Genomic DNA, 23901 nt, shown 5'->3' with positions numbered 1-23901 from the left:
AAAATTTCCAAATATGTTCTACAAGGCCAGTACCAAAAGCAGACAAAGACACTGCAAACAAAACAAAACAAAACAAAACAAACAAACAAAAACTACAGGCCAATATCTCTGATAAGCACAGATGTAAAAATCCTCAACAAAATACCAGCACACTGCATTCAGTAGTACATTGAAAGGGATCATTCACCTCAATCAAGTAGAATTCATTCCAGGATGCATGGGTGGTTTGATATTCACATTTCAAACAATGTGGTACACCACATTAACAAAACTAAGGATAAAAATCATATGATCATCTCAATAGATGCAGAAAAGGCCTTTGGCAAAAGTCAACATTCATTCATGATAAAAACTCAACAAAGTGGGTTTAGAGTGAACATACCTCAGTATAATACTGGCCATATATGACAAACCCACAGCTAACATCATACTCAATGGTGAAAACCTGAGAGCTTCTCCTCTGAGATTGGTGGTGGGGGAGACAAGGTTGTCCACTTTTGCCACTCTTATTCATCATAGTACTAGAAGTCCTAGCCACAGCAATAAGAAATAAAGGGCATCCAAACTGGTAAGGAAGAAGTTAAACTGTCACTATTTGCAGATGACATGATACTATACATAGAAAACCCTAAAGACTCCACCAAAAAAACTATTAGAATAAATTCAGTGAAGTTGTAAGATATAAAATATACAGAAACTGATTGTGTTTCTATACACTAATAACAAAGTAGCAGAAAGAGAAATTAGGAAAACAATTTTAGTGTTGAGTTTGAGAAGTTCTTTATATATCTTGGATTTCAGCCCTTTATCTGATATGTCATTTGCAAATATCTTCTCCCATTCTGTGGGCTGCCTCTTAGTTTTACTGACAGTTTCCTTCCTGTGCAGAAGCTTTTTATCTTGATGAAGTCCCAGAAGTTCATTTTTGCTTTTGTTTCACTTGCCTTTGTAGACATGTCTTGAAAGAAGTTACTGTGGCCGATGTCAGAGAGGTTACTGCCTATGTTCTCCAAATAACCCAGTCAAAAAATGGGCGGAAGACAAACAGACATGTCTCCAAAGAAGACATACAAATGGCTGACACATGAAAAAAATGTTCAACATCACTAGCCGTCAGGGAAATACAAATCAAAACCACAATGAGATACCACCTTACACCAGTTAGAATGGCAAAAATTAACAAAACAGGAAACAACCGATGTTGGCGAGGATGTGGAGAAAGGGGAACCCTCTTACACTCTTGGTGGGAATTCAGGCTGGTACAGCCACTCTGGAAAACAGTATGGAGTTTCCTCAAGATGTTAAAAATAGGGCTACCCTACAACCCAGCAATTGCACTACTTGGTATTTACCCCAAAGATACAGATATAGTGAAAAGAAGGGGCACATGCACCCCAATGTTCATAGCAGCAATGTCCACAAGAGCCAAACTGTGGAAGGAGCCAAGATGCCCTTCAACAGATGAATGGATAAAGATGTTGTCCATATATACACTGGAATATTATTTAGCCATCAGAAAGGATGAATATCCACTATTTGCATTGACATGGATGGAACTGGAGAGGATTATGCTAAGTGAAGTAAGTCAAGCAGAGAAAGACAATTATCATATGGTTTCACTCATATGTGGAACATAGGCAATAGCACGGAGGACCATAGGGGAAGGGAGGGAAATCTGAAGGGGGAGAAATCAGAGAAGGAGACGAACCATGAGAGACTATGGACCACAGGAAACAAACTGAGGGTTTCAGAGAGGAAAGGAGTGGGGGGAGGTGGTAACAGCGTGATGGGTATTGAGGAGGACACGTGTTGTGATGAGCACTGGGTGTTATACATAACTAATGAATCCTTGAACACTACATCAAAAACTAATGATGTAGTATACAGTGGCTAACTGAACATAATAAAAAAGAAAACAATTTATAACTTCACCAAAAAAAGAATAAATACCTAGAAATAAACTTACCCAAGGAGGTGAAAGTCCTATACTTTAAAAACTATAAAACATTGATGAAAGAAGTTGAAGACGACATGAACAAATGGAAAGACATTCCATGCTGCTGGGTTGGAACAATATTGTTAAAATGTCTACATATCTACAGATTCAATGCAATCCCTACCCAAATATCAATAGCATTTTTCACAGAACCAGAAGAAATGATCCTAAAATTTGTATGCAATCACAAAAGACCCTCAATAGCCAAAGCAATCTTGAGAAAGAACAAAGCTGAAACTATTGCAATCCTTGATTTCAAGATACACTACAAAGCTGTAGTGATCAAAACAGGATGGTACTGGCAACAAAAAATAGATAACACAGATCAATGGAACAGAATAGAGAGCCCAGAAATAAGCCCATGCATATATAGTCAATTAATCTCAATAAGAAAGGCAAGAATATACAACAGGGGAAAGACAGTCTCTTCAACAAATGGTGCTAGGAAGACTGGACAGGTACATGTAAAAGAATGAAACTGGACCACTTTTTTAGACCATACACAAAAATAAACTCAAAATGGATTATGAAGCTCAATGTAAGGAGGCACCTGGGTGGTTCAGTTGGTTGAGCATCTGACTCTTGATTTTGGCTCAGGTCATGATCTGAGGGTAATGGGATTAGCCCCAGATTGAGCTCCATGCTCAGAAGGGAGTCTGCTTGAGATTCTCTCCCTCTCCCTCTGCCCCGCCCCCTGCTCATTCGTGTTCTCTCCCCCCCCAGCTCTAAAAAATAACCATTTTTTTAAAAAGGAGCCTTTGTGAGACCTGAAACCATAAAACTTCTACAAGAAAACATAGTAATTTCTTGAACATGGGCCTTAGCAACATTTTTCTAGATATGTCTCCTAAGGCAAGGGCAACAAAAGCAAAAATAAACTATTGGGACTACACCAAAAAATAAAAGCTTTTGCACAGCAAATGAAACTATCAACAAAATGAAAAGGCAGTGTACTGAAGGAGAGAAGATATTTGCAAATGATATATCTGATAAGGAATTAATATCCAAAATACATAAAGAACTTACACAACTCAACACCAAAAAACCAAATACTCTAATTTAAAAATGGGCAGAGGATCTGAATAGACATTTCTCCAAAGAAAACATAAAGATGGCCAATAGACACATGAAAAGATGCTCAGCATCACTCATCATCAGGAAAATGTAAATCAAAACTACAAGGAGATGTTAATACCTATCAAAATGACTAGTTTCAAAAAGATAAGTAAGTGTTGGCAAGAATGTAGAGACAAATGAACCCCCTGTGTACTGTTGTTGGGAACGTACATTGGTACAGACACTGTGGAATACAGTATGGGAGTGCCTCAAAATTTTTAAAAACAAATACCATATGATCCAGTAATTCCATACTAGGCATTTAGCCAAAGAAAACAAAAACACAAATTCAAAAAGATAACCCCTATGTTTAGTGTAGCATTAGCCAAGATATGGAAGCCACCCAAGTGTCCATTGAGAGATGAATGGATAAAGGTGTGTGTACACACATACATACACACAATGGAATATTAGCCATAAGAAAGGATAAGATATTTTCATTTGCAACAACATGGATAGATCTAGAGGGTATTATGCTAAGTGAAATGAAAGGAAGAAAAACCAGAAACAGACACATTAATATAGAGAACAAATTGATGGTTGCCAGAGGGAAAGGGAGTGGGAGATACAGGCTTCCTGTTATGGAATGAGTAAGTCACGTGGATGAAAGGTACAGCATAGGGAATAAAGTCAGTGTGGTTGTAATAGTGTTGTATGGTGGCAGATGGTAGCACCATTTGTGGTGAGCATAGCATAACATTTAGACTTGTTGAATCACTATGTTGTACACCTGTAACATTGTGTGTCAACTTCAATTAAAAAAAAAAATCGGTAGGAGAGGCGGAGACACAGTCTCACAATGAATCTCAGCCCTGGCAAAGTAACCCACCAGCAAGAGGGATCTCACAACTTGGATCTCTCCCTGGGGAGTAAAGGGTTTGAACTCCTCTTGTAGTACTGCAACTGTTTAAGGCCTGTACCTGAGAGAGAAGTCCCCAAAACATCTAGCTTTGAAAACCCATGGGGCTCATGTCCAAGAGCCCCACAAGGCTATCAAGACCTGAGAAATAGTTCTTAAAGGGCTATCCAGAATTACCCACCCTCAGGGCCCAGCACAGAGACAGCGAACTAAAAAGCGCCAAGTTTTTTTTTTTTTTTTGGAGGGGGGGGGGCCTGTTTGCCTATCTTAAAACTTCACCTGAGGGGCAGGCATCTAATTTCACACATATCCAGGGACCTACTGAAATACTTTACAAAACAGATGCAGGTGGGTGCTATTTTTGTGCTCTTCCCTCTGCCTCATTCCAGGTCACCAGTATCTACCAGAAAGGTTTGTGCATCTGTCTTGTGCCTTATTTTTGCAGCTGCCATCCAAGGGGAGGCTGCTTGGCTCTGGTGGCCAGCAGGCCTTAACTTTTGCAGGCTCCACAGGACTATCACAAATTGAAAAAGAGTTCTTAACCAGCTATACCACAGGGCCCAGCAAAGAGGCAGCAGACTGAAATATCCACTCTCTCTATAAAAGCAGCTTATTAATGTATCTTTATAGCTGTGGCCTATGGGGCATGCTTTTAGTTGAACACTTGTGTAGGGGCTGACTATAATCCTCTCCAGAGACTGGGAAGGCTGGTGGGCACCATCCTTATGCTCTCCATCTTCACACTTTTCCTTTTCCTAGCCCCAGATTGCAAGAAAGGAGCTGCTTATATACTTTTTTCATGTCCCACCTTTTGTGACTGCCACCGGAGAAAACATTCCTTGATAGTGTGGCCCAGGTGTCCAGCAGGGCCTGTGTTCACAGATTCAATGGGATCATAGCAAACAAAGAAATGGTTTTAATTGGCTATCATGCCAGGGCTCAGTGCAGAGGGAGCAGACAACACCTGTCTCCCAGTCTTCCCCTGAAAGAGGTGTATTGGCATATTTTAAACTCTGCTGCCTAAGGTTCTTGCTTTCAGTCAGCCTGAATCTAGGTGCTGACTGAGATCCTCCCTTTGGGACACTCACAGGTGTGGAGCCACTTGGAATAAAATAGACTGTTTGGACAAACACAAAGTTCTGAGATACAATGAAGAGCTAGAGCAAGATTGAATAATAGTTTCATCTCCCACATAATCCCACTCCTTCAGGCTGGGAGATGTGGCTGTTTTCTCTAGCGCATAGCAACCAACACAGAGAATGAAAGAAAACGCAGAAACAAAGGAACATGTTCCAAATGAAAGAACAAGATAAAATCTCAGAAAAAGACCTTAATGAAACAGAGGTAAGTGATTTACCTGATAAAGATGCTCACTAAACTCAGGAGAAAGTGGATGAACAAAGTGAGAGCTTCAACAAAAAAAAATATAAGTACCACATAAAAAGTCATAGAGGTGAAGAAACAGTAATTGAGCTGAAAAATGCACTGGAGGGGTTCAACAACAGACTGGATGAAGCAAAAGAAAGGATCAGTAAACTCCAAGCCAAGGCATCAGAACTCCTCCAATTAGACCAGCAAAAAGAAAAAAGAACAAGAGTGAATATAGCTTCAGGAACTTATGGGACAACACCAAGCAGACTAACGTTCACATTATAAGGGTCCCCAGAAGGAGAAGAGAGAAAGGAGAAAACTTATTTGACAAAATAATGGATGAAAATACTCCTAACCTGGGGAAGGAAACAGATAGGCAGATCCAAGAAGTCCCAAGAGTTTCAAAAGGATGACACACCACGATCAAGTGTGATTTATTCCAGGATGGAAGGATGATTCAACATCTGCATATTAGTGTTACACATCACATTATCAAAGGAAGGATAAAAATTGTATGATCATCTAAATAGATGCAGAAAAAGCATTTGACAAAATTCAACATTTACAGTTAAAACTCTGGATAGTTTGGGTATAGAAGAAACATGCCTCAACATAATAAAGGGCATATATAACATATCCACAGCTAACATCATACCCAATTGTGAAAAAGCAGAAAACTTTTACTCTAAGACCAGAAACAAGACAAAGATTCCCACCCTTACCATTTTTATTCAACATAATACTGCAAGTTTAAGAGCAATTAGACAAGAAAAAGAAATAAAAGGTACCCAAATTGGAAAGGAAGAAGTAAAATTGTCACTATTGACAGATGACATGATACTATATATAGAAAACGCTTAAGCCTATACTAAAACAAACAACAAACTGTCAAAATAAATGAATTCAGTAGTGTTGCAGGATGTAATATCAATATATAAAAATTTGTTGCATTTCTATACACTAATAACCATAAGAGAAATTAAGAAAACAATCCCATTTATAATTTTCTCAAAAGAATAAAATACCTAAGAATGAATTTAACCAAGGTGAAAGGCCTGTACATTGAAAACTATAAGACACTGATGAAGGAAACTCAAGAAGATACAAATAATGGAAAGGTATTCCATGTTGATGGTTTGGAAGGATCAATCCATACAGTCTAAAACAATCTACATATTCAATGCAGTCCTTATCAATCTCAATGGATTTTTTATAGACCTAGAACAAATAATCCTAAAATTGGTATGTAACCACAAAAGATTCTGAATAGCCAAAGCAATCTTAATTAAGAAAGAACAACAAAGCTGGAGGCATCATACTTCCTGATTTCAAACTACATTACAAAGCTCTAGCCATAAAAATGATGTTGGCATAAAAACAGATACATAGACCCATGAACAGACTAGAGAACCCATAAATAAACTCACACATATATGGTTGGTTAATTTACAACAGTGGAGCCAAGAATATACGATGTGGAAAGGACAGTTTCTTCAGTAAATAGTATTGGGAAAACTGGATAGCCACATACAAAAGAATAAAACTGGACCACTGTTTTATACCATACACAAAAACGAACTCAAAGTGGATTAAACACTTGAACATAAGAACTGAAATGATGAAATCCCTAGAAGAAAACAGGTAAGCTGCATGACATCGGTCTTGGTGATGATTTTTTTCAATTTGACAGCAAAAGGAAAAGCAACAAAAGCAAAAATAAACAGTGCATCTGCATCAAACTAGAACACTTCTGCACAGCAAAAGAAATCATCAACAAAATGAAAAGGCAACCTACTGGGTGGGAGAAAATATTTGCAAATATTTATCTGATAAGGGGTTAATATCCAAATATATAAAGAATTCACATAACTCAGTAACAAATAAAAAACCTGATTAAAAGGGCAGAGAATCTGGAGAGATTTTTCTGTAGAAGACATTCAGATGGCCAGCAGGTACATAAAAGGGTGCCCAACATCACTAATCATCAGGGAAATGCAAGTCTAAACCACAAACGTTATACCACCTCACACACATCAGAGCGGCTAGTATCAAACAGACAAGAAATACCATGTTGTCAAGGATGTGGAGTAAAGGCTGGTAGTGGGTATGGAAATTGTTGTAGCCACTGTGGAAAACACTATGAAGGTGCCTCAAAAACGAAAAATAGAATTCCCATATGATCCAGCAAGTCCACTTCTGAGTATTCATCCAATGAAAATGAAAACACTAACCCAAAAAGATACATGCACCCCCCCATGTATATTGCAGCATTATTTACCATAGCCAAGATATGGAAGCCACCTGTGTGCCCATCAGTGGATGAATGTATAAAGAAAAATATATTTTTTCAGCCATAAAAAAGGAAATACCACCATTTGCAACAACATAGATAGACTTCAAAGGCAGTATGCTAAGCAAAACAAGTCAGAGAAAGGTACCATATGATCTTACTTAGATGTGGAATTAAAACAAACTCACAGATACAGAGATTGGTGGTTGCCAGAATTGAGGGATGGGGAGTGAAGCTGTTCAAAAGGTGTACTTTCAATTATAAAATAAATAAGCCCTGGGGCTGTGACATAGCTTAATGACTGGTTAGCAATACCAGGTTGTATATTGAAAGCTGCTAAGAGAGCAGATTCAGAGTTTGCATTACAAGAAAAAAAAAATTTTAGCTTAAAACCAGGAATGACTGGCAGAGGATGAACACTTGGTTTTACAGAGATTTTCACCACTGAGCTTGTTTAATGGAAACCTACCTGTGCTCTCTTATTTTGACTCCATCATGAAAGGCAGGAGTTCAGATAAACCCTAAATTATGCTGCTTTGAAGAGAGAGGGCACCCGGGGTTGGTCACCAGAGTGGGGGCCAGGTGTACTGTGGAAGTGCCAGCTGGGCAGGTGGGGTTCCAGCTGGACCATCACTGGCTTGTGGTAATGGCAGGGTCTAGGGGCAGAGAGTTGCAGGAGGGTGGCCACGAGCCTCCACCCCCCAGCTCCGACATTGAGTGCATGGGGGATGTGTGGTGATTAACTAGGTTTATTATGGTGATCATTTCACAATATATAATATTAGTACAACATAATTATTCTATTTTTTTATATATCAACTATATTTCAATCAGAATTATTTTAACATTTAAAATAATTTTTAGGGGTGCCTGGGTAGCTCAGTTAACCGTCTGCCTTTGGCTCAGGTCATGATCTCAGCATCCTGGGATTGAGCCCTGAGTTGGGCTCCCTGCTCAGCAGGGAGCTTGCTTCTCCCTTTTCCTGCACCCCCCCACCATGCTCTCTAATAAAATCTTTAAAAATAATTTTTGGTCTCCTGGTGGGAAAAGATGGTAGAGGAGTAGGGGACCTATTCCAACCACTCCCCAGAACTGAGCTGGATATCTACCAGACCACTCTGAACACCCTCGAAATCAGCCTGAGATGTAAGAAGATAGATCTGGATCTCTACAAACAGAATATTGCAGGCAGTTGGTTTCGAGGCACAAAGCAGGGAGCCGTGATTCTGCGGGCAGATATCTGAGGATAAATGGAAGTGGGAGGGAGCCTGGCCATGGGAATCCTACACTGCCAGTGAGCGATAGCCTCCCGCACTGGGGACGGGACAGAGTCGAAGACTGGTAGCGATGGGGAAAGGACTTTAGGGCAGCCCTCTAGATGGAAACTGGGGCGGTGGGGCCACGCCTGTGAACTGGGGGCGGCTGGTGGTTTTAGAAGCACAAAGGGTAGAGATATGCCCCAGCCTAGAGGCAAGGACTGGGAGCGCTAAGGATGAGTGAACAACCCAGGCCGCTACAGTTTATAGCAGCACAGACAGAAATGGAGATAGTGTGGCCTGGAGAGCTCACTGAAGAACGGACTGCAATCTCTCTGCTCTGAGGCAGAGGGTTGGAAATGGTCTCTTCTGCTCTGACTCTTGGAAGAGACAAGGAAATCTGCCAGAGAACAAAAGCCCCCCAAAACCGGTTTTCACTGAGCCCATCCCCCACCACAGGGGGCAGGGCAACTCTGCTCAAACAGGGTTGCCTGAGTAACAGCACGGCAGGCCCCTCCCCCAGAAGACAGGCTGGGAAAACAAGAGGCCAGCAACCCTAAGGTCCCTAGAAAACAGGTGCATCTTGCTTGGGTTGTGGTCAATAATTTGGACTCTTTACATTCCCTCAACCACCCCTCAACCGAATGACTAGGAGGAGGAACCCCCAAAAGAGGAAAAGACTCAGAGACTATGACTTATGCCACAGATTTACAAATGGATTCAGATATAACCAAGATATCGGAGATGGAATTCAGGCCAGCAATTGTGAAGACAATGGCTAGAATGGAGAAATCGATTAATGGCAACATAGAGTCTCTAAGGGCAGAAATGAAAGCTGAATGGGCAGACCTTAAAAATGCTGTCAATGAGATACAATCTAATCTAGATAATCTAAAAGCTAGGGTAAGCGAGGAAGAATGAATTAGTGACCCTAGAAGACCAATTAATAGTTAAAAAGGGAAAAGAGGAGGCCAGGGAAAAACAACTCAGAAGCCATGAAAATAGAATCAGAGAAATAAGTGACACCCTGGAACATTCCAATGTCAGAATTATTGGAATCCCTAAGGGGATGGAGAGAGAGAGAGGACTAGAAGATATATTTGAGCAAATCGTAGCTGAGAGCTTTTCTAATCTGGGAAATGAAACAAACTTTCGTGTCCTAGAGGCAGAGAGGACCCCTCCCAAGATCAAGGAAAATAGGCCAACACCCCGGGATGTAATAGTAAAACTCGCAAATCTTAGAACCAAGGAAACCATCTTAAGGGCAGTTAGGGGGGAAGAGATTCCTTATGTACAGAGGGAGGAACATCAGAATAACGTCAGACCTATCCACGGAGACCCGGCAAGCCAGAAAGGCCTGGCAAGACGTACTCAGGGTACTAAATGAGAAGAACATGCAGCCAAGAAGACTTTATACAGCAAGGCTGTCATTTAGAATGGCTGGAGAGATGCAGAGCTTCCAAGACTGGCAGAAACTGAAAGAATATGTGACCACTAAGCCGGCCCTGCAAGATATATTAAGGGGGGTTCTTTAAAAGGAGAAAGATCCCAAGAGTGATATAGGAAAGAAATTTACAGGGACAATCTATAAAAACAAGGTCTTCACAGGCAACATGATGACAGTTAACTCATATCCTTCAATAATCACTCTCAACCTGAATGGCCTAAATGCTCCCATAAAATGGCACAGGGTTGCAGATTGGATAAAAAAGACAGGACCCATCCATATGCCGTCTACAAGAGACTCATTTTGAACCTAAAGATACATCCAGACTGAAAGTGAAGGGATGGAGATCCATCTTCCATGCCAACGGACCTCAAAAGAAAGCTGGGGTAGCAATTCTTATATCAGACAAATTAGATTTTAAACTAAAGTCTGTAATTAGAGACACAGAAGGACACTATATCATTCTTAAAGGGTCTATCCAACAAGATCTAACAATTGTAAATATCTACGCCCCCAACATGGGAGCAGCCATCTACAGAAGCCAACTGTTAACCAAAATATAGAGTCATATTGATAACAATACGTTAATTGTAGGAGACCTCGATACTCCACTTTCAGCAATAGACAGATGATCTAAGTAGAAAATCAACAAAGAAACAAGAGCTTTGAATGACACATTGGACCATATGGACCTCATAGATATTTACAGAACATTCCACCCTAAAACAACAGAATACTCATTCTTCTCAAGAGCACATGGAACTTTCTCCAAAATAGACCACATACTGGGTCACAAATCAGGTCTCAACCGATACCAAAAGATTGAGATTATTCCCTGCATATTCTCAGACCATAATGCTATAAAATTGGAACTCACTCATAAGAAAAAAATTTGGCAGAAAATCAAACACTTGGAAGCTAAAGTCCACTCTGCTCAAGAATGTTTGGGTCAACCAGGAAATCAAAGAAGAACTTAAACAATTCATGGAAACCAATGATAACGAAAACACATTGGTCCAAAACCTATGGGATGCTGCAAGGGCGGTCCTAAGGGGGAAATACATAGCCATCCAAGCCTCAATCAAAAAAATAGAAAAATCCTGAATTTACCAACTAACTCTACACCTTAAAGACTAGAGAAAAAGCAACAAACGATGCCTAAGCCATGCATTAGAAGAGAAATAATTAAGATTAGAGGAGAGATCAATGAATTAGAAACCAGAAACACAGTAGATCAGATCAACAAAACTAGAAGCTGGTTCTTTGAAAGAATTAATAAGATTGATAAGCCACTGGCCAGACTTATCCAAAAGAAAAGAGAAAGAACCCAAATTAATAAAATTATGAATGAAAGGGGAGAGATCATGAAAACACCAAGGAAATAGAAACAATTACTATCAACAACTATATGCCAATAAATTGATCAATCTGGATGAAATGGATGCCTTCTTGGAAACCTACAAACTCCCAAGACTGAAACAGGAAGAAATTGACAACCTGAATAGGCCAATAACCAGGAACGAGATTGAAGCGGTGATCAAAAACCTCCCAAAAAACAAGAGTCCAGGACCTGATGGACTCCCTGGGGAATTCTACCAAACATTCAAAGAAGAAATAATACCTATTTTCCTGAAGCTGTTTCAAAAAATAGAAACAGAAGGAAAGCTTCCAGACTCATTCTATGAGGCCAGCATTACCCTAATCCCCAAACCAGGCAAAGACTCCCATCAAAAAGGAGAATTTCAGACTGATAAACCTGTTGAATATGAATTCCAAAATCCTCAACAAAATTCTAGCTAATAGGATCCAACAATACATCAGAAGGATTATCCACCACGACCAAGTGGGATTTATCCCCAGGATGCAAGGGTGGTTCGACATTCGCAAATGAATCAGTGTGATAGAACACATTAATAAGAGGAGAGAGAAGAACCATATGGTCCTCTCAATTGATGCAGAAAAAGCATTTGGCAAAATACAACATCCTTTCCTGATTAAAACTCTTCAGAGTATAGGGATAGAAGGAACATTCCTCAAGTTCATAAAATCCATCTATGAAAAACCCACAGTGAATATCATCCTCAATGGGGAAAAGCTGAGAGCCTTTCCCTTAAGATCAGGAATACGTCAAGGATGCCCACTCTCACCACTATTGTTCAACATAGTACTAGAAGTCCTAGCAACAGCAATCAGACAACAAAAAGAAATAAAAGGTATTCAAATTGGCAAAGAAGTCAAACTCTCTCTTTTCGCAGAGGACATGATACTTTAAGAGGAGAACCCAAAAGACTCCACCCCCAAATTACGAGAACTCATACAGCAATTCAGTAATGTGGCAGGATACAACATCAATGCTCAGAAATCAGTTGCTTTCTTATACACTAACGATGCAACTGTAGAAAGAGAAATGAGAGAAATGATTCCATTTACAAGAGCACCAAAAACCATAAGATACCTCGGAATAAACCTAACCAAAGAGGTAAAGGATCTATACTCTAGGAACTACAGAACACTCATGAAAGAAATTGAAGAAGACACAAAAAGATGGAAAAACATTCTGTGCTCACAGATCAGAAGAATAAACATTGTTAAAATGTCTATGCTACCCAGAGCAATCTATACCTTCAATGCCATCCCGATCAAAATTCCAATGACATTTTTCAAAGTGCTGGAATAAACAATCCTAAAATTTGTATGGAATCAGAACAGACCCCAAATCTCCAAGGAAATGTTGAAAAAGAAAAACAAAGCTGGGGACATCACGTTGCCCGATTTCAAGCTATATTACAAAGCTGTGATCACCAAGACAGCCTGGTACTGGCACAAAAACAGACATATAGACCAATGGAACAGAATAGAGAGCCCAGATATGGACCCTCAACTCTATGGTCAAATAATCTTCGACAAAGCAGGAAAAAATATGCAATGGAAAAAAGACAGTCTTTCAATAAATGATGCTGGGAAAATTGGACAGCCACATGCAGAAGAATGAAATTCGACCATTCTCTAACACCATACACAAAGATAAACTCAAAAAGGATGAAAGACCTCAATGTGAGACAGGAATCCATCAAAATCCTAGAGGAGAACATAGGCAGTAACCTCTTTGACATCGGCCACAGCAACTTCTTTCAAGATACATCTCCAAAGGCTAGTGAAACAAAAGCAAAAATGAACTTTTGGGACTTCATCAAGATAAAAAGCTTCTGCACAGCAAAGGAAACAGTCAACAAAACAAAGAGGCAACCCACAGAATGGGAGAAGATATTTGCAAATGATGCTAGAGATAAAGGGCTGGTATCCAAGATCTATAAAGAACTTCTCAAACTCAACACCCAAAAAACAAATAAGTCAAAAAATGGGAAGACATGGGGCGCCTGAGTGGCTCAGTTGGTTGAACGACTGCCTTCGGCTCAGGTCATGATCCTGGAGTCCCGGGATCGAGTCCCACATCGGGCTCCCTGCTCAGCAGGAAGTCTGCTTCTCCCTCTGACCCTCTTCCCTCTCGTGCTCTCTGTCTCATTCTCTCTCTCTCAAATAAATAAATAAATAAAATCTTTAAAAACAATTTCTAAAAAAAAAAAAAATGGGAAGACATGAACAGACACTTCTCCAAAGAAGACATACAAATGGCTAACAGACACATGAAAGAATGTTCATCATCATTAGCCATCAGGGAAATTCAAATCAAAACGACACTGAGATACCACCTTACACCAGTTAGAATGGCAAAAATTGACAAGGCAAGAAACAACAAATGTTGGAGAGGTTGTAGAGAAAGGGGAACCCTCTTACACTGTTGGTGGGAATGCAAGTTGGTACAGCCACTTTGGAAAACAGTGTGGGGGTACCTCAAAAAATTAAAAATAGAGCTACCCGATGACCCAGCAATTGAACTACTGGGTATTTACCCCAAAGACACAGATGTAGTGAAAAGAAGGGCTTTATGCACCCCAATGTTCATAGATAGCAGCAATGTCCACAATAGCCAAACTGTGGAAAGAGCCAAGATGCCCTTCAACAGATGAATGGATAAAGAAGATGTGGTCCATATATACAATGGAATAATACTCAGCCATCAGAAAGGATGAATACCCAGCTTTTACATCAACATGGATGGGACTGGAGGAGATTATGCTAAGTGAAATAAGTCAAGCAGAGAAAGTCAATTATCATATGGTTTCACTTATTTTTGGAACATAAGGAATACCATGGAGGACATTAGGAGAAGGAAGGGAAAAATAAAGGAGGGGAAATCGGAGGGAGAGATGAACCATGAGAGACTATGGACTCTGAGAAACAAACTGAGGGTTCTAGAGGGGAGGGGGGGAGGGGGATGGGTTAGCCTGGTGATGGGTATTGAGGGCACGTACTGCATGGAGCACTGGGTGTAATATGAAAACAATGAATCGTGGATCACTACGTCAAAACTAATGATGTATGGTGACTAACATAAAATAAAATTTTAAAAAATAGTTTTTAAACAATTTTAAATTTTAAAAATAATTTCAAAGACAACATAGGTTATGTGAAACTTTCCCAGAGTATAGTGAAAGGAGAAGCAAGATGTGTTTTTCTTTAGAACAAAAATCTGATTTCTCATGTGAACTCATTGCCCAGTTTCCTTGAGTTGCCCCTAATTTTTTTATTAGTCCCTGGATTAAAAGTTCTATTGCTGTCTCATTACACAGTAGACAGTGCCACACTGGTGGTGTTTGTGCCAAGGACACAACAGGAAATGACCCTTCTCAGAAAGAGGGGATGTGAGAATGAGAGAGAATTCCAGTATGACATTGCCCAGGCTTACTGGGTCAGGGCAGAGTCTCCTTCACTGGGGATTCTACCCATGTGCCAGGAAATGAGCCTACTGACACAAAGATCATTGAACAAGATGCTCCAGCTCAGACTTTACTTCCCTAACTGCAAACTTCCTGTGCTCAAAGTTGCAGGAGAAGCTTCTGGGGATGATCACCACATTTCACTGTTTTGGTGATTTCAGAGCCATAACCAGATCTTCCTGGCTAGTTGCCTTAAGCATATTCATTTATCTAATGCTGTTCTGTTCCATAAATAGCAAAGGGGGGAGCCACTGGCTTCCAGTGAGTCAGCAAGCCTGCACTGCTCCAAAGAGAAAGGAAAGTAACCCCAAAGTACATGGCCTGCTGTCACAGAAGGAGAAAGGCTTCCATGGAAGGAGGGCCCACAGGGTGGTGTTTTACTCTGGTAAAAGGTCACCTGGGTAAGAGTTTCCTGAAACATCTACAATGATTCATTCTCAGCCTGCGATGTTCCTGGTCAAGTTAGACAAGCAGACAAGAGAGGCCCGAAACAGAGCCACCGCCAGCAGAAGGGTTCAGAAAGAAGCTCCATCCATTGTCTATGCGAGTTGTTGAAGCTGACTTCTCTGTGTAGAGCTGGAGAATACTACCAGATCTGCTGCAAACACATCCCCCATGCACTCAACGTGGGAGCTGGTGGGGGGTGGTGGTGGTGGTGGAGGCTTGTGGCCACCCTCCTGCAACTCCCTGCCCCCAGACCCTGCCATTACCAGCAGCCAGCGCTGGTCCAGCTGGAACCCCACCTTCCCACTGGCACTTCCACGGTGCACCTGGCCCCTCTCTGGTGACCAACCCCGGGTGCCCCCTCTCTTCAAAGCAGCATAGTTTAGGGTTTATCTGAACTCCTGCCTTCATGATGGAGTCAAAATAAGAGAGCACAGGTAGGTTTCCGTTAAACAAGCACAGTGGTGAAAATCTCTGCAAAACGACCAAGTGTTCATCCTCTGCCAGTCGTTCCTGGTGTTAAGTCAAATTTAACACCACTCTGCTGAGAGTGGGAAGCTTTAGATGACCCCTAGCAGTTTCTTTCATGACAACCTTGGCCTTTTGCTTCTCATGAAGCAATACTCACAGAGGCTTCCTTTTTCAGACAAATTCAGAATGCAAAAATGCTCACCAAGAGCATGCTCCTCAAATAAGGCTCCAAAGATGGAACTTATAGGTTGATGTGCACTTATCAAATAAGAAAATATATTGGGGCACCGAGGGGAATTGGCCCTTAGGGAAAATCCTAGATAGATATCTTCATTAATAAACATTGTGTCTCCCCTCCCAAAGCATCCTCCATACCTTCCTTCTCTTAAGAGCTTCATGACTTATTTTTTCTTGATTAGCCAAACTCAAATGATTGAGACAATTAGCTTGTCTTTCCAACAGCCACCTCGCTGTGACACCTCTTGGGCACAGCTGTGCCTTCTGAGGCTGCTCCTCACCCCAAAGGTAGAACTCTTCATGCTTATGCTCCTATTATGGGTCAGGCACTGGACACAGCAGGTGATGAGCAGGATCTCCCTCCTGGAGCAGTGAGCCTTGCAGGGAAAATAAATCCCTTACCAGAGCAGTACAGTATAGAGTCAGAAGGGCTGGGCTGGGCGTCTAGGGGATGCTGGAGCACAGAGCAGCAAGCTCTGATGAGTGGATCATATGCCAGCAGGAACCAGGTTGGCCCAGAGTCTTCCTTGCCATCTTTAGCTAGGTCCCTCATAAAAGCTGGGGCTGCTCTAAGCAGAAGTCTCATGGTGAGAATGGCCTTGTGGGGTGTTCTTTTTAGGAGAACCATACCATATCCACTTACAACCTGTACCAAAAGTATTTTGCGTCATGTCCTTCAAGCATCGGACCATCAGAAATCTCCTTAATTGCTGCTTTTCACCTTTATCTCCTTTAAGCCACCCTTGGCAGAACAACTTGGGAATTTCAATATGCTGTACAGAGTCCTGAAGGGGCAAGACTAGAATCAGCAGGTCATGGGGACACACACCACAGAATGTAGAGACTGAGAATTAAGGAGAGGATCAGGAAGGTTGGACAGATAATCCATACAAAATCCTGAATATCTGAATTGATGTCTGAGAAGAAACTCACACAAGCAACTGAGAATGTAGCTTGTCACGAAGCTTACAAAGTGAAACACTACAACAGTATCTTCTAAAATGCTTTCTACCACCAGTCTTCCTCCCTGTCCAATCCTTTCTCCTTTACCCCGCTGCCACAGACTTGGCCATGTCACCGTCGTGTTTTCAAGTCTTCAGGTTTTGAAGCGCAGGGGCCTTATATGGACACGTGATTTGGGGCCTGCCCTGACGAGACTCTCTCACCTCTCAGGTCTCACCTCCTGCTTTGGTTCATGCCTCCAGCCTCTGATCAGGCTGCTTCTGTGCCTAAGTGTACTGCCATGCCACACCTGTTGCCCTCCAGTTGGTAAACACCTCTTGCACCTCCAAGATTTTGTCTTGGAGTATGACTGCCCAAGGCAGGCTTTTTCTACCCTCTCCCCATGCTGCCTCACCTCTCTGCAAAATCAACCTCTCCCTCCTTTTGCCCTAACATGGCCCATATATTGCCACTCACTTTCTCATCACAGCTCACTTCATTACACTTGAACACTGTATTGTTCATTGTTAGGGGCTAAGATTATGTCTTATTCAAAATTATCTGTGCCTGGCCCTCCAGACCTTTCTCACATCAAAGAGCACTTAAAAAATGATTAGAGTATTTTTGTGGTACAAGAGGCTGCTGGTAAAAGAGATCACTATCTTTAATAACCCATTCAAAACTTAAACACACCCGTGGAGAAGTTCTGCCAAAAAGACCCTCAGTTAGTGTTGGTTGAAAGAATGAATCAATCAGACTGTTTATAAGATTAGGAGAGATCTGCAATTAGGTAAAAACCTTAGAAATCAATGAAAGGGATGTTCATACATAAAAAACAGAATTAAGACTCCAACATAAGGGTGAGCATGTAGATTTCTTACCTAGTCAAGGTCTCCTTGGCCAGAACAGCACTAGACTCCATTCCCAACGTGAACTTTGTCACTGCTTTTCTTCATGCACCTCGACTCTAATCAAGTCAACTGCTCACTACCCCCCCCACACCCCCCGCATGTTCTTTGCCTACCTGCCAACAGTCAGCCTGTTTGGGTTGGCCTCTCTCCAGCACAGACTCCTCTCCACCCATGTCATCCAGTGGGAGGACAGTTGCCCATCTCAAAGGTCGCCTGTAGGGTGACCTCCACTGGAGACTCCTCTGCTCCCACTGGGCAGGCATGCGTGCTCTCTCCTTCACAGCCCTGTTGTTGTGCCTGTCATCGGGCTCTTGTCCGATCAATTTCTTTTTATCCCGTATCCTTTCAATGAAATGTAAGCTTCATGTGGTCAAAGACTGAGTCTCATTGTAGTTTCACCTCCTTCACCTGTAATAGATACACAATAAACGTATCTTACATCCATCTAGATCTCCCAAGTGGCTGTGGGAAAACTGGGCTCCCATTTAATAGGTAAGCAAGAGTGTCTGTTGTGTAGGGAAGGGCCTGCTGGGTGCCAGGAAAGATCCCTGATAGTAAACCACACTCAGAACCCTTATTTCAAGGATTCATAAATTAGATGATCTTATACTAAATAGAGCCAGACCCAAGGTCCCCAAATCCATTATTTAATGGAAACTTTGCATAGTAAGGTTGGCCTGTAGGCCTGGGCACTGAGCTAGACCAGAGGGAGACTCAGAGCAGCCCCAGGTGGGACTGCGCATCGTATAGGGGTCCCCATTTCCATATAACAGAAGCAGGTTCCTGGTACACTGCAGGGGTGGGGGAGAAGAGCGGAACAGGGTGAGGTGTTAGAGGGAGAGACTGCTTATCCGAGCCCTATGGGGCATGCATGGGGTCCAGCAGTAGGCAGCAGCGCCCCCTTCCTGTCCAGTCCCTGAAGGGCAGCGTGTATGGAGGAGTCTGGTTCCAGATAACAAGTAAGTAAATGCTCATTTCCTGATAGCCCCTCACTCACTACCTCCCTGAGCCATGGGCCACCACACCCCTAGGATATATCCTGGCAATCACACACATACTGGAATCAAGTCCCATGTTGACCTGATCTGAGGCTGTGATACCCCACCCTGATCACCGCCATCTTCCCATCAGTTACATTCAAACAGTGGTGCTTTGGTTGGAGAGAAACACACCCTTCAAGTGTTCTTTGTGTGTTTACTGGTAATCTTTATCTCCCTTGTCATGCTCAGCCAGGCCCTCAATCTTGTGGCGAATCCATGGAGCAAGCACCCCTCCCTGTGTCCTTGAAATAGTAGTAGTCCCTATGGCAACCAGGGGCTGCATCTCCTTCTAGGTTCAGAGAGGTCTCTTCAGGCTGAGAAGTTTGATCTACACTCCGCCCAAGCTCTGCTACCTCTGTCTTTGCTTTCGAGTTTGGAGAATGAGATGTCTGGTAATGTTTTATGGCCACAACCCTGCTGGAAGTTTCGAGTTATTGGTCAATGTGTTTCTGGATGTACTTAACATCCTCCTCCCCAGATGACCCCAGTCCTACACTAACGTGATGTGCCCTCCTCCCTACAGGCGCAAAGAGTGCACAAGAGGTTCCCGAAGGCCGGCAGAAGCCACCACTCGTCAGAGCAGAAACCTCCTCCCATGCCTTCCCCGAGCACCACCGCACCAAGCTGGATGCTTGGCAGCAGCCAGCAGCCCCTACTGGACAGCTCTCATCTGGGGCCCGGCCAGACAGGCCGGCCAACTGGGCACCAGCAGGAATCTGCCAGACGAGCCAGCAGCCCTCCCAGCTTCCCCTGGTCCTTCCAGAGAAGCAAGTCCTTGTTTTGTTTGCCCACAGGAGACCCCTCCCCGGGATCCTCAGCTCTACCACAGTGGTTTTCAAGCACAGATGCCCCAGGGCACAGGGCATCGGAGGGGAGGCACAGCCACCTCCTCTCCATCGATGACTTGGAGGGGGCCCAGGAGACCGACGTGGACACGGGCCTCCGGCTCTCCTCCTCGGACCTCTCTGTGGTCTCTGCCTATTCGGCACCCAGCAGGTTCTGCAGCACTGTGGAGACAACCCTCCCCCCTGAAAGATGTAGCAGCCACTGGTCAAAGCCCAAGGGTTTCAGAGAAGGACTGCTGCCCACTGGGAGTGGGGTGACCACAGAGACCGCCTGGGCTTCCCTCCCTTTCTTCACCAAAGGGCCTTCCAGCTCCTCAGCCACAGCTGCTGCTGCTCCCCCCACTCCTGGCACCTCCTCACTCACAGAGTCTTCCCCAGAGCCTCCCTGGGATGCTCCCAGCGCTAAGCAGACCACGGGGAGAGACGCCCCGCCACCCCCAGTGCTGGCCAGACCTGTGGACAATGACACAGAGGAATTCTACATCTGAATACCCTCTACTCTGGCATTCCAGATACACAGGCTCAGGTCCTACTGCCCCTCTGGGGTCTGAACACCACCTGTGCGTGCTCTCAGCCCGCTCCCCCAGGTCTGTCGAGAATCTGTCTCATGGGTTCGTTAGCACATTTGCCACACCACCCGTTCTTACCTGAGAGGTGGCATATTTTAGAGACTTGCTGGAAAACTCGCATTTTTATGCAAATAAATTCTTGAGCTTAAATTGTAAAATTTTTTTTGAATACCCAATTCCTTTTGAGATATGGTTTAGTGCACTTAATACGATTTAAATGCCTCATATAATTATTTGAAATGAAAAGAAAACCTAGTCAGCCGGAGCTGATTTGGCAATTTTTCATGCTGTGAAGGAAAAACAAAGCCAAAATGTTGAATGTGGGAAAGATACTAAGTGACCTGTATGAGAGATTAGTGCACAATAACGTGATGTACACAGCTTACTGGATTCTGCATACATATTTGCATTACCAGGCAACAGTGGCCCTAAGAATTTCCAGGTAGTGCTTATAATGAAAAAAGTCCACTTGATAAAACAGTAAACATGTATCAGACTACAGTAATGCCTCTCTGTGATGCCGTGCACATCTGAAAATCTGGATTTATGCAAAGGTAGCTAATATACTTTATAAGGATTTATCCTGAGTAACAGACTCTTGGGTGGAATCAAAATATGATTTGAGTTCCAAAAACCAGATTTGCATCCACTTTTCAACAACACCTCACTGTAACAAGTGGAGTCTACAGAAGACCACTCCACTCCCAGGATTTATTTGGATCACTGAAGAACTGCTCATTGGAGTTACAGAATAATAGGATATTGGTCATAGGGGTAGCTAGTCTTAAGATTCTTCCATTTTATAAAAACCACCGTCTTAAGGGCTATGTATATATGTATCGATATAAATGACAAGAGCCACACTTTATACTACTTTCTCCAGTAAACATGCATTGTCACACAACCTGATATTCCCGTTTTTAAATAATTTGTAAGCTTTGTAAGTGGCACTTCGATGGCACAGAGTAATAAATGCCCCCATCTTCTCCAAATGGGAAGCTTTATATGAAATGTTGTCCTGAACAAACACTGTTTCATTGCCAGGCTTCCACGAGTGCCTAGAAGCCTTAATTAAAGCTGGAGCTCTAGCCCAAACTTAACCTTTTCTGCCTGGTGTCTGCTTCTTCGGAAGCATGAATGAGATTTAAATAGCACCTCTCTCCCACTCAGTAGGGGTATGTTTACAATTCCAACCTCAGCAGTGCCAAGCGCCGGCTCGGGGGGCAATGCAGAGCCGTGCCTGGCTACCCACCTACCTTTGGGAAAGAGGAGCATGGACTTACTGGCCTCGCCTTCCTGGTCTGGTGCTCCTTGCCTCCAGGACTCCGGGCCAGCTTTCCCGTCTCTGAAAGCGCCCACACCAGTCTGGACACAGCCTCAGGGTCCTTCCCCAAGCAGCCGTGGAGCACTTGCCGTCCCTGTAATGAGAACCTCAGATCCTGTCCCAAACAGCCAAATGATAATATTCTCCATGTTAATAAAGACATGGTCTCTTATAGTTCTAGGCCAGAAGGGAGAAAACGTTTTCTAGAAAAGCCTAGATAATAAATACAGTAGGTTTTGCCAGCCATCTGGTTTCCACTGGGGCTACTCCACTCTCATCAGAGCGTGGAAACAGCCAAGGAAGATGTGTACATGAACGGGAGTGGCCGAGTTCCAATAAAACTTTATTTACAAGAATAGGCCCAACCCTTGTGCTAGACGGAGATGGATTTAAACCCTCGGGCACAGTCAGCAATAAAGAATCAAAGTCTGCAGCCCTCTGAGGGACCTCTTTCTGCAGAGATAGTTCCTAGAAAGCCACTAGCCATCCACCTCCTGTCCAGAAACGTGACTCATGGCTGCGGAGGATGAAAAACAACAGGTCAGTGTTAGGAAGGAGAAAAATAACTCAGAGGTGTTGACGCAAGCTTGTGAGTAGCAAAGGTCAGGGAGGCATAAACAAGTGGACCACCTGTCAGGTGATGGCTCCTCCTGGCTTCACCCCATCCATGCCCTTAGTTTAGTTTAATATACTTGCATGCACCCCTAGGATTGCTTTGGAGCCCAACCCTGATGCTCTCCGGTCCCACCCCTTCTTAGTAATCCCCCCCAGCACAGTCCAGTCTACCAAACTAAGGGACCCCATAGGATGTCAGTGACACCATTCAAAAGCAGGAAATGCAAGATGCCCCCATAACACGAGGGGAGAATGGAGGGAAACCCACCACAGACCACATTCAGGCACCCCCCTCCCGCCACTTCCCTCCCAGGCTGTGGTTGGCCGTGGCCGTGCCCTCTGTGCAGAAGAATGCCACAGACACATACTGACAAAAGCCTAGCTCCCACTTCTGGCCACGCACTAGCATTTTCCTCATCCAGGAAGGCTCCTGACACCCCCTGGGGGGAGCCTGACTCTTGGATTACTGCTGTTATAATAGAGGCTGGCATACTGTAAATGCTCAATAAATTTGTTCAATTAAAAAAACATGAGGCTGTCTCGAATTATTTCTCTCCTGGATTAGGCTCTGAGGTATAGGAAATCTAGATTTTTAGCCCTTTTTTTTTTTTGTCATTTAATGGAACCCAGTCTCTTGTTTTCTTGACCTTATATCTCCCCCCAGCATTGCCCGGGATGGGGGTGGGGGTGCTACTAAGTGTCCTGGTCTATTTCACAACCCATCCTTCACTTGTCTCTTTTCTAAAAAGACTCCCCAAATTACTGCTCACGGTCCCACCATGGCACCTAAACACCACCTAGGATTCACTATAAAGACCAAATATTTCTTAGTTCCTAACTGAACTGCCAAGCCCTACAGAAATCATCTTGGGTCACCCATGGGGCTGGAGTGGTGAGCTACCAAAGATACTTTTGTGATGGGAGAGCTGACATGTTGTACAAAATGGGTTATAGTACTGGGTGTTCCTTGAGCCCTGTGACCCAAGGACAAGGGAATAATCACATGGAAGTCAGTTGGACTGCACTGTCTCGTTGTTCCAGGTGAGACCAAACGTTTACTTTCACTGGGAAGATCTCTGAATCCATAGCTGATCTCTTCAGCCCCATGTAAATCAGGAGAAATCTATCCTCCTGGGCTTTCTGAAGATGAATGAATTCTCCTATTCATCAGGTAAGAAACACCTAAGTAGACTCAATTTCCTGGAAGAGATTTTTAAGGGCAGATAAAACTGTGGAGAGCTTCTCCCTCCCAAACCCTCAGAATGGTATCAGTGAGCAGTTATGGTCAATGATCTCATGTCTGCATTTCAGGAGAACAGTGGGAATAGCT

The 23901-nt window shown here is 43.0% G+C and overlaps 1 protein-coding gene across 1 annotated transcript in view; it reads left to right on the top strand.

Annotated features, from left to right (window-relative positions):
- The window catches only part of FAM124A (family with sequence similarity 124 member A), a 111410-nt gene extending 90859 nt beyond the window's left edge, over positions 1-20551 (top strand). Inside the window, exon 4 of the mRNA XM_028107745.1 lies at positions 19742-20551. Coding sequence (XP_027963546.1) covers positions 19742-20551 — 810 coding nt within the window. The remainder of the gene's footprint in view (positions 1-19741) is intronic.
- Positions 20552-23901: the final 3350 nt, after the last annotated feature.

Source organism: Eumetopias jubatus, unplaced genomic scaffold (genome assembly GCF_037043125.1).
Source record: "Eumetopias jubatus isolate StellerSeaLion01/CBP00866 unplaced genomic scaffold, mEumJub1_p1.0 scaffold_3, whole genome shotgun sequence".
NCBI lineage: Eukaryota > Metazoa > Chordata > Mammalia > Carnivora > Otariidae > Eumetopias > Eumetopias jubatus.
The sequence above is the reverse complement of the archived record's forward strand: the minus strand, read 5'-3'. Positions and strand labels throughout refer to the sequence as shown.